At 48.0% G+C, this 17,593-nt stretch overlaps 6 protein-coding genes across 6 annotated transcripts; 1 reads left to right on the top strand and 5 right to left on the bottom strand. All coding sequences in view use genetic code 12, as the record gives it.

Annotated features, from left to right (window-relative positions):
- Positions 1 to 1,240: 1,240 nt before the first annotated feature.
- On the bottom strand, positions 1,241 to 2,968 carry URA7 (CTP synthase; the record flags this gene model as incomplete). The annotated part of the gene is made up of 1 exon (XM_025479872.1): positions 1,241 to 2,968. One exon carries the CDS (start codon positions 2,966 to 2,968, stop codon positions 1,241 to 1,243), a length of 1,728 nt encoding a protein of 575 aa, XP_025339345.1.
- Positions 2,969 to 4,161: 1,193 nt separating this feature from the next.
- Positions 4,162 to 4,734, bottom strand: CXQ87_001333 (ESCRT-II subunit protein; the record flags this gene model as incomplete). Its single annotated transcript, XM_025479873.1, has 1 exon — positions 4,162 to 4,734. One exon carries the CDS (start codon positions 4,732 to 4,734, stop codon positions 4,162 to 4,164), a length of 573 nt encoding a protein of 190 aa, XP_025339346.1.
- Positions 4,735 to 5,430: 696 nt separating this feature from the next.
- On the bottom strand, positions 5,431 to 6,412 carry RPL43A (60S ribosomal eL43 domain-containing protein; the record flags this gene model as incomplete). Its single annotated transcript, XM_025479874.1, has 2 exons — positions 5,431 to 5,707; positions 6,363 to 6,412. 2 exons carry the CDS (start codon positions 6,410 to 6,412, stop codon positions 5,431 to 5,433), a joined length of 327 nt encoding a protein of 108 aa, XP_025339347.1.
- A 360-nt stretch (positions 6,413 to 6,772) lies between these two features.
- Positions 6,773 to 7,366, top strand: CXQ87_001335 (uncharacterized protein; the record flags this gene model as incomplete). The annotated part of the gene is made up of 1 exon (XM_025479875.1): positions 6,773 to 7,366. The coding sequence occupies one exon, from the start codon at positions 6,773 to 6,775 to the stop codon at positions 7,364 to 7,366; it is 594 nt and encodes a 197-aa protein (XP_025339348.1).
- A 45-nt stretch (positions 7,367 to 7,411) lies between these two features.
- On the bottom strand, positions 7,412 to 9,754 carry GRR1 (SCF ubiquitin ligase complex subunit; the record flags this gene model as incomplete). The annotated part of the gene is made up of 1 exon (XM_025479876.1): positions 7,412 to 9,754. One exon carries the CDS (start codon positions 9,752 to 9,754, stop codon positions 7,412 to 7,414), a length of 2,343 nt encoding a protein of 780 aa, XP_025339349.1.
- A 984-nt stretch (positions 9,755 to 10,738) lies between these two features.
- Positions 10,739 to 16,778, bottom strand: CXQ87_001337 (uncharacterized protein; the record flags this gene model as incomplete). The annotated part of the gene is made up of 2 exons (XM_025479877.1): positions 10,739 to 13,782; positions 15,725 to 16,778. 2 exons carry the CDS (start codon positions 16,776 to 16,778, stop codon positions 10,739 to 10,741), a joined length of 4,098 nt encoding a protein of 1,365 aa, XP_025339350.1.
- Positions 16,779 to 17,593: the final 815 nt, after the last annotated feature.

A 17,593-nucleotide genomic window follows, 5' to 3' on the forward strand; every position in this document is an offset into this window, starting at 1 on the left:
CTATACGATTAGTGCTTCTCACCGCACTTGCAAGTCTCGCCACACTGGCAATTGTCACCGCATTTGCACTTTTCTGGTTCTTGGTAGTTCAACATTTTGATTGATTGATAAAGATGACAGGGATACCTGGCCTGGTTGCTCCTTATATACCCGGATCGGTCTGCGGGGCACACCCGTGCATCGAGACCGTCATCTGTCACGTGGAAAGCTTCGTGATTGTCGTTGCTACAGCCCCTTGGGCTAGATCTAGACCAAATGCTGGAATGCTCATTGACGGGATTCGAGAGATCTACGGAGCTGGATTGTTGAACGTCTACAGGTCTTTGGTACAGGGCTTGTATTCCTAATCAGGCGAGCAGCTACTTTTTCTCACAGCACTGGCAAGTACCGCCGTTCTGGCACTTCTTACAGGCGCTGCAGTTGTCACAGCAGGAGCATTTGGAGTTCTGGTAGTTGATCATGTTGAAATTGTGTTGGTTGAATGAAGAAAAATGGGCCAGGATCTCCTTATATACCCCGGCTATTGGCGGTCGGAGATCAGACGAGTGCCGGGTAACTCCCCCTTCCATCACGTGGAACGGGCCAAATCGGCTTGTTTCGTTCGGATTTCTGGGTATTGACTCGATCTAGACGTCTATTAGCCCATCTCGTGATTTTGGATAGTGAGCGCATGTTTCGTTTCCCGGCATACCATAAGCCCTTGCTCGAAATTTGGATGCTGAGGGGGCGGCTACTAGCGGGTATTTGATAAGATAAGAGTGAGATTCTTAGGCCGAGAATTTGGATATCTACAAATCCAAGTGGGCCTATACTAAAATTGTTAGCCCACTATATTGATGTGGACCTCGGATTGATGGGAAAATGTCGGGTGGGTTCCAGTCTGCCGATAACAATATCGCTTTGTTTCAAGGTGGTCACGAAACCCCTTCCAGTCAATTCCCCTAGCCACGGAAATCATTTCAATTAGAATTTCGTGGTTTTGCCCATTCCCGACGCAAAACTTCTTTAAACATTTTTTGATGATTCATGCTCCAGCATCTGACCCAAAATTGCCCACTACATCACCAATAAAAGATTAAACATCCATAAGATCCCTTCTATTCAATTGATTTCCCAATGCAAAAAAAAAAATCCAATAAAAAATTCATCCGTCGGAGAGAGCTTCGCCTTGATCTTACAATAGCTTAACGATTGTCTATGAATTAGAATGCAAAATAGCTTAGTATACAAAAAGCAGGCCTTAGAACTCGCCCTTTTCGTGAATGTCATCTCTGGCCAACACATCCTCCAAAACACCGGCGGAAGCAGCAACCAAGCCCAAGAATGGTCTCGAAGGGTCCAAGACCTTGGAGCAGTACTCAGGGTGGTACTGGGTGCCGACAAAGAACTTGTGGTCCTTGAGCTCGACAATCTCCATTCTCTTCTCCGTCTCGTCCTTACCAATGAAGTGCAAGCCCTTCTCCTCGATACGGTCGATCAACTTGGGATTAACCTCGTATCTGTGTCTGTGTCTCTCGAGAACAGACTCGGCACCACCGTACAACTTTCTCAACTTGGACCACTCCAGGTCCTTGGAGAACTTGGTGCTGTGGATACCCAATCTCATGGTACCACCCAAGTTGATCTGGTCAACGTCAGGCATGTAGACAACGGAGGAGGTCTCCTCGTTGGCCTCAGGGTGGAACTCCATGGAAGTGGATTTCTCGTAGCCCAACATGGAACGGACAAAGTCAATGACAGCAACCTGCAAACCCAAGCACACACCCAAATAAGGCACATTGTTCACTCTAGCGTAGTTGGCAGCGGCAACCATACCCTCGATACCTCTGGAGCCGAAACCACCAGGCACAAGAATACCGTCAGCCTGGCAGACCATGTGCCATGCCTTGTGGTAATCAGCGAGAGAGGATTCCTTGGTTTCAAGCTCCAAGTCGCTGGACTCCACCCACTCGATCTTCAATTTGCGGTAACAACGCATGGCCGAGTGCTCCAAAGCCTTGATCACGGAAAGGTACGAGTCCTTCAAGTTGGTGTACTTACCCACAAGGGCAATGGTGACCTGCTCCACGGATTTGTCGTGAGCAGAAGTCAAGGATCTCCAGGAGGTCAAGAGAGCAGCGCCTCTGGCCTTGGAGCTTTCAGCCAAGTCGACCTCGTCCAAACGCAATTTCTTCGACAAGAACTTCATCATCTTCTGCTCCTGCAACAAGAGAGGAACGTGGTAGGTGGAGTTGACGTCTCTGATGGCCACCACCTGCTCTGGCCCAGTGTGACAGAACATACCGATTTTCTGGACGGTAGCCACCTCCAACTCCTCGGAGCATCTACATGCGATCATGTCTGGGTTCAAACCGAGCGATCTCAACTCCTTGATGGCAGCCTGGGTAGGCTTGGTCTTTTGTTCGCCGTGAATGACCAAAACAAGCGACACGTGGATCAAGGCAAAGTTCTCCGAACCAACACGGAACTGGAACTGTCTCAAGGCCTCCACAAATGGAGCACTCTCAATGTCACCAACAGTACCACCCAACTCGATGATACACACCTCAGGCTCCAAGCCAGACTCGTCCACAGGCACACGAGCAACTCTCTCGATCCACTGCTGGATGGCTTCGGTGATGTGAGGCACCACTTGCACGGTTTTACCCAAGTAGTCACCTTTTCTCTCGCGTTCAATAACATGCGAGTAGATCTTACCCGTGGTGATGTTGTGGTCTCTGGTCAAGGTGATGTTCAAGTATCTCTCGTAGTTACCCAAGTCCAAGTCGACCTCGCCACCGTCGTTCAAAACAAAACACTCACCGTGTTCCAATGGAGACATGGTTCCAGCATCGATGTTCATGTATGGGTCGATTTTGATGGAGGTGACCCGGAAACCCAAGGTCTTGAAAAGAAGGCCCGTCGACAGCGCCAAAACACCCTTGCCGATACCCGAGATCACTCCGCCGGAGACAACAACGTACTTCATGTTTGTAGTAGTTGGACGGGAAGAAAAGATTTCGCGATGAGACTTGTGTGTATAGATGCCTGAAAAGCGCTGGACGGTTGGCACACTGAGGGGGTTTAAAAGAACGTAAGGGGAGGAAATTTGGTAAATTTTTCCAGTTACTATTTTTAATTGAAAAACCTATTTAGCTGTTGTAGCTGCTATGGAGTATGAGCGATGACTTGGGACACTACGTCAGTGGAAGTGGTGTGGGCTAAATGGCTGCGAAACGCAGTACGAGATGAGACGTGATGAGGAAGGCTTTTTGGATTTGGTGGGGTAAAAAGGGGATTTTGGTCAAATGGAGGGGTTTTGAGAAAAGTGTGCCTTATGGGTGAATTGTTTCCATGGGTGTGTGATGTGGAAGTAGGGGTATATGATGGCTTGTGCAATGCCATAGGTTTAGGGAGCCGAAGCGGCATCTCATATGTACATTCAGCTCTTTATTGGTATTGGATGAAAATGAGAAGCATTTCAAGCCTTTGTTCCTACTTTCTGGTAAATTTCGTGGTTTGACTTTGAAGTGCTTCAGAACGATGTCTAGTTAGATGTTCTGAATTGGTCTCTACCAGCAAGTAGATGAACCTTCACAAGCCATAGATGGTTTATAATTGTGAGCTGTAGAGGAGAGTATGGAGCAATGACTGCTCATTGATATCACAATCATGTGGGTCAACTGTCATAGACCATATCATGATGAAGAGCACCATTATTTGATTAAAGTTTGCCTCAGGTGAAGATGGATACCTCGGTCCATATACAATTTAATAGTGCTCTCGCTACTGGTAATCGCCACAAAAGCTACAAGCTTAGAAAAGGTTACCCAAAGATATGAAGCCAGAGGTGAGCCAAAGATGAAGCCGACAAAAGCAAATCCAGAGAAATGCGCCAGGAATTATAGATCGGATACCACAGTCGCCAGAATAAACCATTTCGTGATCTCCCAATCTACGCTTTTCACTTTACCACCAAGTCTGCTCAACCATCTCTATTTCACCTCCACCTCCAACTCCTTCAACCACGTATATGTCCGCCGCTGTATACACCTGATCCCGTAGAAGCAGTCCAGGTACCTTCAGACGGCATTCTCTGTCGCCCAAGGAAGCCGATGTTCCCACCGGCATCCAATGGCTGCCTACAAAGGATCGTGAAGCCCTTCCATTTCTATACGTCTATTACACGATCTTCACGCCCTCGATCTGACCCGAGTTGTCCTCGGCCATGATGATCTGTGCCTTTCCCTGTTTCATAAGCACCTGCAACACCCGTACAAAGAGATTGTAGTCGATGTTCTTGAAATCCTCACTGGTGGTCGAATCCTCCAGTTGGGTCAATTCGTACACGGTGAGAATCGTTCCAAGCTGTCCTGTACTGTCCACGTAATCTCTCAAAAGCTTAGCCCATTCTGGAAGCGTTCTCCAGTGGATAAGGACGCCAGCGTCCAGCTTCTTGGGGTCAATGTAGCTTGCACGAGTAGCCTTGTGGATGATGTGGTTCAAAATGTCCTTTTTGAAAGATTCCAGACACGCCCTCTCCACCTCCTTATTCTCGAAAAGCGGCGGGAACTCTGTCTCCTTATTCTGTGACGATAGCACTGCTCCAGTACCCAGCAAGCTGTATATCTTGTGGTATTCACAGTAGGAAAGAACAAGCGAGGTCCATGCCTCGAGCTGATGCTCTAGAACAGTAGCATTGCTTTGTTTTGTGAAGAACGGCGGGAATGAATGTAGCTTAGGAAACTCAAACATGGAGTTGTGGTAGTTGATATGAGGTGGGTGCGAATCTCCAGGGCATGATGATAAGTGAACGGTAGTTCTAACACATTGGTGGGTGGATTAGTTAAGATTTGATATAGGCGATTTAAGGCATTCTGGTAATAAGAATTTGGTTTCATTAGATTTTGTTAGTTGTGGGTTCAACATTTCGAGTGCATGGGTCCCAGGCATACATTGAGAATGGCCATAATGAGGCTTAAGAGTGTAGAAGCAGTAAAGAATATGTACACTCAATTGTGTGGGAGAATAATTTGTATTAGAAGGAGTTTTACAAGAAGGGCTTTTCGTCTCTCAGCAGTTTTAAAGTTTGAACTGAAGTGATAATTCTGCCTTTCATAGTGGTATACCAAGGGTTTCTACACTTGCAGTGACCAAGACAATAGTTTTACAGTCTTCACAATTTTCGAAGGATTCCAAGATTCTAAACGTGGTGAAAAGAAGTTGGAAAAATAACCTCCTCAACCTCCAGACGCCCTTAAACCACATTGCTTAATAGCGTTCCTACATTTGTGAGAGTAGCCTGGAGCCTAGCCCGAAGCCTAGCAATAGCGACGAGAAGCTCACGTCTTCTCACACTTTCATCGAATAAGCTTCATTATAATTTACCTCATAAATCATGCCCTCAGCACTCTACAACCCCTTTACTCAGATGTGTATTCATTAGGTTACTTAAGCCTCAGCCAAGTCTCTCAAACGACGGATGGTCGATCTGACGGTGGCAGCGGCGGCGGTGGACACACTGTAAGCACCACCAGCAACGGTCTTGTTGCAGGCCTTGCACTTCCAGATACCAGTGGCGGTTCTCTGGGTGCTTCTCTTACCACAGAAAGAGCAGTCGTACTTGGCGTGCTGCTGCACCTCCATCTTCTTGGTCTGTCTTCTCAAAGACGAACCGTATCTCACACCGAACTTACCGGTGATGCCGACCTTCTTAGTTCTCTTAGTCCTGGCTGTTAGTATAATGAAGGGGTGATGAAGTTACCGAGTATTCGATGAGCGGGGATGGGTGTATCGATTTTTTGTTGATTACTTTGAAGGGGTCATCTGGTGAGTGACGTATAGGTTTGGACGGATGATTTGTGGATTGGAAAGCTGGAGGACGTGAAATTTGAAAATTCTGGTGATGAGGGAGGGACACTGGAAATTCAACAATCTGACGATAATATAGTGGATCTTTCGCTCTCAAACATCATGCGGTACATTGGTGGCTTCTGCGGAGCCTCTTGACGGGCTTCGGTGGCAAACATACATTGTGTAGTAGTTGGTGAAAAGGTAAAAAAACCAGGCTTCTATGGCACTTTTTTTTTTTGAGTAGGTGCGCAGTGGTGGAAAAAAATCAGTAGTGCATGGGCGAAAAGCTGCGCAGAGCTGGTTGTCACGTGCGCAGTGAGTATCGAGGGCTGGAGCCCTGGATGCATTGCAGACGGTTTAAAGCTAGGGGAGCAGAATATTGCCTGAGTCGAGTAAATGATGTGTAGTGCTATTAATTTTGACGCTTGGAGCCTATTGCAATGATTTGGTGTTGAACAATCTTCGTTATCACATCATATCTGAGACCGCTGCAAGTAGTAGAGGTAGCTCCAAGCTGAAGATTCAGAAACTTAAAGTAACCCATAAGAACAGTGTCCTTTGTGAGGAATTTAACGACCATTGTGCTAATTCATCATCTGGATAAAACGTGTTTGCCTTTCAGTATAAGAACGTCTCTTGTTGAGTATGGATAATCATAATGCCTTCTTTGGTTGCACGACTGCTTGATCCTTGAAACCACCGAGAATTAAAGGAAGCGTCGTAAGTAGGCGAATGCCGTAAGAATCAATATTCAACTTTTCATGAAAAATTAGTCTCTTCTAACAAACTTCCTCCAATGTCACCTCAAAACCACCACCCACCTTTTTCGCAGCCATCAAATGGTTGCAAATCCTACTACACCTCCATCCTTTTCCTCCAAAAACCTCTCCCAAATCTCCATAAAACAACCACCTCTTCTCCTTCCCCCAAAATTCCAAAAATGTCCTTTCTCTCCCTGCCAGGACGGAAACTCACGGTAAATGCCAACGGAAGCTTTGGACCGGAGTTTCTAGGTCGTCATGGCGAATTCAACCCTTTGGTGACCCTTCCACCACACGAAATTCTCCACCTCCATCACGCCATTTCCAGTCACGTTTGCGCTGTACCTTTGGAAATTGGCGAGCTTTGTCGAAGGCTGCTCAGATGTCCTCTTCATTCTCAACAAAAGAAGTTAAGTGTGGAAAGATCCAAGGACTACTGGGTGCTTTTGGAGGAGGCCATGGAAGACCCGGGAAAGGCTGCACATTCACGGAAAATGGTCAGATTGTACTTGGACTACCAGCTGTTCTGGAAACGAAATCCTGGATCTATTCGACCTCCATGTTCTAGAGACTCCTGTGAAAGCAGCTCCACTTTAGCGCCTACCAAATCGTTGAAGTTGGCTTACCTACGCAAAATATCAAAAGAACTGGGGTCGAAGCTTCTAGACTTTGTTGCTTGTGTTCATTACCGCCTACGGTCTGTGGACGAGGCTGCTCTTCGGGAAAACCAACTACGGCTCGAACTCTTGGATACAGAAATAGAAATCTCTTGATGCTATAGACCTCGAAGTAAATCTTATCACCTAGACCTGCTTCGCCTACCTTATTCTCGGGAACAAGTCAACCCCTTCCATTTCTGAGTCATCTTCACCATTCATCGGCTCGTCATTGCCAAACACTGGCGCCTGGGCAATATGAGGGGCGTTTCCTAGCCTGACATCCACGTTACGTGGCCCCTCTTGCTCCTCGCTGGCGTCCGTTTGCAGATTCATCTGATTCTCACGGATTCGCTGCTCTACAGCATCAAGCTGCGAGTTGAGCGGATGGTACAAGGCGCCAAAACGCTGCCTATTCTGGTCGGCATTGACGAGCTGTTGAATGATGGCATCCAGCTCCACACGTCTGAATGGATCAGGCATGATGAAAGGCGTGTCCCTTCTGGGCGTGCCCTGTCTATTGCCATCTCTGCCCGGTGATTCTCTGGTTGCGGGGTCCCTCACTCTTCTCAATTCTCCCAATCCACGTTGAGCCGCCCAGGTCGTCATCTCATCATCATTAATTATATTGCGCCCGTCACCGGCACCCGCAAACTCGTTCACGGGTCCAGGGGTGCCTAAAACGCCTGGTCCTGCCATGCGGAGCTGGTTGAGCTGCTCAGGAGTTGGATATTGCGTTGGCTCACCAGGAGCCGGCGTGAGTCTCGCCTCACGCATTCTTCTTTCAAAGTAGGCTGGCGAGAAGTCCTCCTGTTGCCCATAGTGCTCCAAAATGTAAGCTCTCTGATCCATCAAGGTATCAAGGTGGTTGCGTAGTTGGACCACGCCGTGGCCAGAGAAGACGCAGAAAGAAGACTTTTGGTTCTCGGTGAAGTCTGGTGGAGGGTCACGGCAGTACTGTGTGATCTCCCGGCGGAGGAAAGCCGAAATGCCTGTAAGTGACAAATGCGTAAGACGAGGACAGCTCTTGAGCAAGAAGTAGATGGGTCCAATGGTCAAATTGGTACAATAAGACAAATGGACTCTTTCCAAACAATCTTGATCACCTCTGCGGCGGACGAGCTCTAGAATTCCCTGGTCTGAGATCAAATTGCACTTCACAAGACCGATACGCCTCAATTTCGGGAGCGCCAGGAGTTCAGTAAGGGTCCAGTCTGTGAGCTGAGAGCAGCATGCCAAATCAATGTACTGAATGCGGTGGCACGACCTGACAAGAGCCTGGACTCCAAAATCGGTGATGAGAGCACAGTGACCCAAGTGGATGTAGTGCAACGAGCGACCTAGCTTGGTTAAGTGACGCAAGGATGCGTCCGTAATTTGCATACACTTTGAAAGCACCACATTCCGTAGACGAGGGGCACAGCGGACCATACGTTCGACCAACTTATCCGTGATCGCATTGCAGCCGGTGACGTCAATGATTCGCAACTTGTCTAGGAAATGGTCATCAGGAATCAGCTTGAACAACTCGTCAGTGATTCCTGGAGCGTTGGATATACGGAACTCTCGAAGCTGTGTGAGCTCGCTGAAGATACCTTTGAGGTACTTATCGGTAACCTTCGGGCAGTTATGCAAGTCAATTTCCACAAGCAGACGACAGTTTTCGTACATGGTCAAGATGCTTGTGTTTGTGACGTTTTCAGAGTTGTTGAACTTAATCCTCTTGAGCATGGGACACGCCTTGAGGACTTGGACAATCGCGTCCTCCAGGATATTGCCACATCCCGGGGCATAGAGCCCCTGAAGCCGCGTACAGTGCTTGGCCAAGGCAAAGAAGATGTCGTTTTGAATATCCTGAACACCTGTCATATCAATTGATTGCAAGTGCTCGCAGTTCTTGAGAACTTCGGCTATGGGGGCATGTGTGAGCTTTGTGCAGTTGACCAACGTCAATCTCTCGAGTTTGGGGCATCCACAGAACAAGTAAAGTAGCTCGTCGTCCACGAGCTTGGTCATGAACAGCAAGTTGAGCCTCTTGATGTAGCTGCGGTAGTCCCAGTGGGTCTGCAGCCTCGGAAGCTTCATGATCTCTCTGATCTTCTGGAACGCCAGGTCGCTTTGCATGTTGGGACGGAACCACAAAATCTCCACGATTAGGTCGCTGAACTCTCGGCACACGGTGAGCAACAGGAACAAGTCGGACTTGTCCAAGTACTTGAAGATCTGAAGCAACACCTCTGTGGGGAGCTGCAACAAGCGCAGATTGTTGAAGTTGAACATCTGGATCTGCAGTCTGGCGCCGGTCAGCCCCCTCTTTTCGAGAAGGGCCTCTCTAAGCTCCACGTAGTCGTTACGGTCGCTATCTAGGGAGTGTCTCCCGTCGTTGTAATCGAGATTGTGTTGATTCGAGGACTGATTTTGCAGTGGCAGTTGGAAATAGGACACCACTTTCCCCTTGACTCTTTTAGACAGCCGCAGGCCGTCGTGGTTGGTGTTTGCGACCATGGAAATGCTGGGTTTTTGTGAATTTGGGGTTGGTGCTGCTTGCGGTTTGCTGGATAGGGCCCTCGAGATTTGGGGTATTTTGGTGATGGTGCACGGGTGTTTATGGTGCACAGGAGCGTCACTGAGACAGCTTTGCCAATAGAAAGGAAAAAAAGGTTTGGAAAGAAGTGGCCTTGTCTGGAGTGGACTGAGTACTGGCAGGTTGTAGGTTCATATCGCAGGAGATTTGTGGTGTGGTGTATGCAGTACGAGGATTTTCCCCAGCGGGCCTAGAGGGTAATTTTTTAAGGAGAATGGGGGGAGGAAGGTGGAGGCTGGTTTTTGTCAATAAAGAAGGTCATTCAGTAAGCGAATTGGAGTTTTACTGGTATCTCGTGACGTTGCCGTGGTGTTATTGCAGTTGCTGATTCGCACTGATAATGATGTGGTAAGCAGCCTAGGCAAGAATAAAGTACGATTGAATGAAGAAAATGGGAATTTTTGTAGAAATGAAAAGCATCATTACTTTATCAATTTAAGCAATTGTAAATATTTCCCTTTTTGAAAACTTTGGAGGGCTGTGTTCTGGACCCTGTCCTGGCTGCAAATCGGATTCCTGCAAGCCGGTGGAGGCAGAGTCAACCATGGAATGAAGCTGTGAAAAGAACAAAAGTCAGTGGGTTTTGATCAAAAACGATTTCTGATGAAATTATCATGATTTTGAATAGTTCAACTTTTGTTTACTTGGAATCCTGGAATTGCGCTTCATGCGCTGTACTTGCTCTCAAACGCCGTATAGAATACCAGGGCATCTAAGTCAACGCGTTGTTTTGTGATACCGTTATGGCCTAGAAAATGATATTCAATAGGAACTGAGAACTGTTGAATCTCTGAGTTCATGGGTAGTAGGCTTTTAAAATGCAACATCATGAGGGCCACATGTCTACACTGATCTCACCTAAGGTGTCTATTACTATGTATGTTCGTTATTGTTTTTCGTAATGGCTAGGCAAAGCGGGTGCCATGGCTGATTTTGGGGGTGTCGGGATTGGAGTTGTAACCCATGGCTGCAGAGCTCAAAGAGAGCTGTTCAAGCTGCTGCATCACGTTCACATCCTGAAGCTGCTGTTGCTGTACATATTGCTGTCTCTGCTGGTAAAGCGGTCCCATGTCCTGGTTGCTTCCGTTGTACATGCCTGGATGCACATCCTGGGGCTGATAGTAGCCGTTGGGTGGCATTCCTGGATTGGCCTCACCCATTGGCATCTTGGGCATTCCATAGACCATAGGCATGCCCTGGTTGGGCTGCATGTATGGCTGGATCATTGGCTGTGTAGCACGATGAGGCGAGTGGGTCTTGCCTCTACGGTCTCTCTTGCCCTTGCGGGTGGTCAGACCAGAACGACTCAATCTGTTAGTAGCAAGACCAACCTCTTCCACAAGCTTTTTGTATGGCTGGAGGTTGGTGATCTGAATCTCCAAAAGAACCCTCTTCACCTGGCCAATGATGTACTGTTTGTATCTTGCATTGCTGAGCTCGTTTCCAATGTTCATAAGCATAGGGTTCGAGACGATCTTGTAGATGAAAAGTGGGCCGGTGCTCTGTTCCTGGTTTTCAGCCAAAATGGTCTCCAAAAGAACAGTAGGCGGACGGGCGCTCATCTCTTCAAGATCGTGCTCGTTGAAGTGTCCAAAGATCTCACTCATGATCTTCTGTCTCACAGCCATATCGTTACGGTTGTTCAAGATGTTGAAAATGGTCAAGTTTGCCAACTTATGAGTGCACAAGTGCCCCAAGTGTGGCAAGAACTTGTCACACAACAACTCGTAGCGGTAGTCGTGTTTCAACCCCTTGCAGCCATTGAATGTCTCCAAGAACCAAGTAATGAGCAAAGAGCCGTTGTTGTTGACCACCAACTCATTGGCGAACTCGACAATCATACTTGCAACTAAGAACATTTGCTCGTTCGAGACGTATCCCTTGTTTGCAGATTTGGTGTCACTAGCAGTTTCAAGGATGGTACGGATGCAACGAGCGCCGAACCTTCCGAAAGAGATCTCCAAGAAGTTGTCGATCATGGTTTCAAAGATGAAGTCGTTGTAAGGCGAACCGAACTTGAGACAGCATTGAACAACGTAATTACCAAACTGGTCATTGAACAACTTGACTGTGTATGGCTTCAAGCTTTCAGCAATGATGGTCATCTGAGTGAAGTCATTGTGGCACAAGTTGATGATCTTCTGAATGGCCCAGGTACCGTTCTTATGGATACTAAACTGGGTCAAGTAAGGAGCAAGCTCCTTGACCATCATCAACTTGATCAAAGGCGACTCCACCAAAGTGAACAACTTCTGGACGATGGTGTTTCCGATATGATCGTAGCACAATTCTGGCAACTCGTCCAACATAGCAAGACACAAAGCCTCTAATTCCGGCTGAGAAATGGTTTCAGGTTCAGAGTCTGGCGATTCAGCCTTGCTTGGACTGTCAGAGTTCGCCTTTTCAGTAGCTTCAAAGATCTTACGCAATTCTCTCAATTTGGGCGAGTCAAACTGGCGCATGGGGATGGGATCAGGCAATGGCCCAAAGTTGCTCTCGTACTTTTCCTTTGGAAAAGCCATTGTGTGCTTCAAAAGCAACTTCACGCGGTTGATGTTGACTGAATCCAACATCGACAAGGTCGATACCAAGTGGATCAAGTCATCCTGAATAGCAGGAAGATCAACTTCAGTGGAACCCTGAGGACGGAGCTTAGCGGCTCTACTTTGAGGTTTGTTCAAACTGCCGGAGTTGGACTTGAGCGAGGCGTTGCTGGATTCCGCCTTGTAAGGAGAGCCGTTCAGCTTGAAGCTCTGGCTGAGTGGTCTTTCGGAGAGTTTAGCAAAAGCAACGTACAAGATGTGGCCTGGGACGAGCTCCAAATGGTTAAAATTAGCCTTCAAATTCATGGCAACCTCGATGGTAGCACACTCGACCAAGGCCAACTTGGAAGTGCTTGTGGTGCTCATTCTGATGCTAATGACACCTCTGCCATGCAAAGGATTTCCCACAGCGCCAGGGAAGCTGGCAATGAGGTGCCACAACTTCGCAGCGTCCATGAACTGAGGTACATTATCCAAAAGAAGCGTCAGAGTAGGACCCAAGCTGGGGTTTTCAAAATTGGTTGTCACCACCACCAGGGCAAAATTAAAGTCGTTCTCCAAGATCGGCTGGTACACGGCAGACGAGACGGTGTCGTGGTGGGGACGGTAATGCAGAGCGGAAGGCGGATTAGGATGCTGATTAGAAGGACGGGCCTGACCCTGCTGGAGAAGCATTATGGGGTTGGAGAGGTCTGGGAGGTTGGAGGCCACGCCTGAGTAGGTCTGCGAGCGGTTTCGGGTGATTCCGGCGCCGTCGGGGATATTAAGCATGAGATTATCGAAAAGCACGGGCTTTTCGCTCGACACAAAGGGCAGAGGCACCGGGGGCTCGGATAACTGGCCCGGGTGGGCGCCGCTGGTGGTGTGGGAGCGGTTTCTGGTGGGATTAGAGAGGAAGCTGGCGTCAAGCGAGGACGGCTGTGCTCCCAAGGTCGGACTGATGAACTGAGCCAGGCCCAGGTTGGTTGTATCGTAGTCCAAGAAGCTCAGGCCCAGGTGGCCCGGGCTGAGCGACACGGCGTCGTCGTTCCAGATCAGCATTGTCAGAAATAGCAGGCCCAGGCGGACACGGCGGCCCGGCATGCCGTTGGAGCCGCTAGGAGGTCTATTGCTTGGACTCAAACCCAAATGGTCGATTCCCGAAGGCAGCATGGAGAGCGCTATAGGGGCGTCTTGCGGCACCGGAAGAGAGCCCGTGTTGGCGTCGGTGGCCAAGGGCAGAGCCAGGGACGAGAGCAGCTCTCTCTGTGGGATCGGAATCGACGATGAAAGTGGATCAGCGTGGACCAGGGCTGGATTGGGCATTCGGCCACCGTTTTGCGCGGACGAAACGTCGTTCTGGGGTACACCAGACCCGTAGAAGCCGTTGGAGGTGTTGTTATGGGCGCCCGACCGCTGTGGAACACCTTGGGGGCCAGAAGCGAGATGGTAGGCGGCGAGATCACCATGGGAACGGACGGGAAAGGGTCGGGGTGTGTTGCCGGAGGACTAATTAGGCGGAATCAGGTGGAAAATTGAACAGCCTGGGTTCGTGGAATAAGAGAAAGCGGCACTTGGACAGTTGGTCCAGAATAGGAGGTGACTGAAGAAATGTGCGCGAGAACGCTGCGCCCACACATATAGCGTTCAAAAACGGAACATGGAGGTGGCAGGGGGGAGGATACAAAAAAGTGGCGATTTGATTAAATTTATAGAGGCTGGGGATTTCGTGAATTTGGCCTGTCAAAGACAAATTGAGAGGAAAACGGGCGTGGTTTTCATGGTGGAGGTGTCAAACGGCGGTGAGCTAAAGCCGACGGAACCGTTGGAATTGGCGCTACAAGATGCACGGTGGTAGTGTGGAGGAGTGGGAGGGAGGGTTTGGCGAGTTTTTTGAAAAACTGACAAATGCCTGTTTTTCATTGGTTTGTTGGAAATTTTGAAAATCGACTGTAAAGTGTGCTTGGGTTCTCTGGTTCTGGAACGCTGGACCAAAAGCACCGCAAGTGTCAGCCGTGGCGATGAAAAGCGAATTACTAGAGAACTCGAAAAATACAAACCATAGCTCTTAAGGTCAACTTTCAAAATGCCATTTCTTAAAATGCCCATTTTTCATCAATTGCTCTCTGCCCTGACCATATCTCTGATGCATGCCGTTGATGCTCCTGCGTTGCGTTCCTTTCCAACACAAACCACAACTTGTCAAAACACAAAATCAACTTTTACCCTTTCCACCTCACGCAACTTTGCCTTCTCGATCTGAAAACCCTATATTTTTACTGGGCAATTGTGACAATGCCGTTTTTCACGGCAACGCCAATGCTGGAAACGATTGCAAAAATGTCGTCGCCTGTTCAGTGAGGGCACGGTTTCTCGACACCCCGACCGAATTTAAGTACGAAAATGGCACTATTGGGAAGCCTTCCCTCTGCTCTATCCAGTGCTATCATTTTATTTGCCATATTTTGGCTTCCCCTGACGTTGACTCGAGGGTTGCTGAGGTAGCAACGACATTGTCGTGCAACCGCCCTAATCCGACGGATTCTCGCCGACGCATTTTGGCTGCGTTACTTGCTGTCGAGCAGTGTAACCTAGAAGGGTAGCTATCCCGAGAATAATGCCATCTCAGAATTGATCCAAGGAATTTTCATGATTTTTTCAAAATTGAAATGAGGCCACCTCGATCTGCTGGAAAATCCCTCCATTGTTTTTTAATTGCTATGGTCATTTGCAAAAAGCCCCGCATACCACGGAAGTGGCACTTTCCATCCGGCTAGTCACGTGATCATGCACATGTCAGTGCTTAACTCGGCAACGACCACACGGACGTAGGCGGCGTTAAGTGAAGGCTTTGTTGTAAACGGCGCTCTGGGGCCCCTGGTGGAAATTCCACCGTGGCTCCAAATCAAGTGTACTGCACATAAGGTGGCCCGTTCCTGTGCTGAAAAACGTTATCCATTGTTCTGCGTTTTGACGTATCCCGGCCGTATGCAGGGTGAAGTCCGACCCCATAGAGTCGAGGTTGGCAGGTGTATTCGAGTTCATATAAATTATTTTAGCTCAAAATTTCGAAACTGAGCATTCAAGTTCATAATAAGGTAGCTGGTCAAGTCGTTTGGCTACATGAAGACAATACCCCATGGATCCTTGCACTGGCCTTATCTATACTTGACTAACCTGGTGTGTGAGTTCAAATCATGTATTCACTAAATTCCTTTTTCTTTTCTCTGATTTCAAAAATTCCACTTATTTTGACGCTAACTCAATTATCCCCCACGCCTCCTCATCTCGAAGTAAATCCCCAGATTCCAATGCCCTCATAGCTCAATTGAGATCTTTCACCGACATCGGCCCGTTCCCGGAGCATACGTGCTCTAGAAGTCATACTTTTCAAGGTATTCCTCTTGACAGCACCAAGCAACGCACTAGCTGGGGATTTGAGGCGAAGTTTGCTGTGAGTAGGACGAAGCCCTTTGATACCCAAAAAGGGCTTCTCATGAAAACTTCCAATGAAAGCTTCCACAGAAGGTAAGGTCAATGTCAAGGCATGCACGCAAAGATCAACAGGTGCTTTGAGGATTCGAAAAATGCCTCGAGCCTTGGTACCTAACCATGCTAGGTTTTCCAAAACACGGAGCTTTTGAAAGACAGTCACAAGAAGCTTCACAATCCACAGCTTAACGATGCGTTGAAAGATCCTGTCAAAAAAAACCAAAACTTTTCCAAACTGCTGAAGAAGGTAGATTGCCTGGGGAATGTCGGAATTACTGCCGTCGGATTGTTCACTTTGTGAAAGAATCTCAGCCATACGGGCACTGTATTCTTCCTCGTCAAGAAAGATCTCCAGAGAGCTGTCTGTTTCAACATCTGACAAATCAAAAACGTCCGGATGATTTGCAAAGCCGATACTCATTTCCAAGGCCTCCCATTCCAGAACATCAATCCAGGCAGGATGAACTGGCTCGAAATGGTGCTGGGTTTGAGGCAGAGGTTGAGCTGATTCCAGCAAAGCCTCAAGAAGCAGAATCTGCTCATTTTCGTAGTCTTCAGGTGCTTGTGGTGGTTCAATGTCTGAGGATAAATCAGGGTTCACTGTGCCTTCGAAATGGTCGTCTGATAAGACCTCGTCGTCAGGGTCCTCCTTGAAGATGATTGTTTCAGCGAGGTTGAAAAAATCGCCAAGGAATTGAGCTTCAGAGAAATTGTGGTTGTTTTCTGGAGCTTCTGGGAAGCCTCTCCGTGGCAATTGACTCTGGACTTCTTGCGAGGCATCCCCGTATGAACCTTCAATGGTGCACGCAATAGAGCCACTCTCCAACAAATCCTCCTCTTTTTGACCACCCTTCTCCTTTCCAACAACACTATCAATTCCCTCCTTGCAATCTTGTTGAAATTCAGGACTGGTGGGTGTGGGAAACGGCATGGGCTCCTTCAAGCCCAGAGGAGTCCGCTTGAGTGCTTTTTTGAATCTGCGCTTCACTTTGTATGGTTCCTTGACTCACTAAAAAGGGAATTTAAGAGTCTAGAGGGGCCTACACGGCCGTTGGTGTCCGCTTTATATGGCTGCAAAATCTGGAACAGGTGCGAAGCACTCACCACACCAGTATTAGCGATGTTTCAAAACCTCAGAATTCTATATTTGGGAAGGTGGGGTGAAATCCAGAAGCTTCAAGGAGCTCAATTGCTTCTAATTTGTTGGATGTGGAACTCTGAGGTTTTAGTGATATGGCTTTTTTCAGACCTTCTAAGGTGATGATGTCTCATCTAGCGAGAACTAGATGCTTCGTCCACCAGGCAACTCCAAAGAGATAATTCCTAGCATCTGATTCAAGACCGTTGTTGCTAAAATTGAATTTGGCACATCGAAAAATGCCATCTCGCTATAGCGATGGTGCCACTTCGATCGCCGAAGCCGGTCCTACACTAGCCACACTGACCAACAAAACAGTCATTCCAGCTCAATAGGACTTGTCACTCTTTTATATTAAAGCGTAGAGACCCAGTTCTCCTAATCCCTCAATGTTTGTGAACTCCTTATCGTATCAGTATTTCATCTCTTGATCACACTCACCACCACCCTGGTGAAATCAACACCCACACATCAATTCCACAAATACAAAAATATTGAAAAGCCTATCTTCCTTCAAACTCATCTTTCTCGATTCAACAAGTTATTCGTCCCACTTGCCTCCTCCACTTCCCGCTCCCCACTACTTCTCATCACCTCAGACATCACCA

Source organism: Candidozyma duobushaemuli, assembly GCF_002926085.2.
Source record: "Candidozyma duobushaemuli strain B09383 chromosome Unknown A_B09383, whole genome shotgun sequence".
Taxonomy (NCBI): Eukaryota; Fungi; Ascomycota; class Pichiomycetes; order Serinales; family Metschnikowiaceae; genus Candidozyma; species Candidozyma duobushaemuli.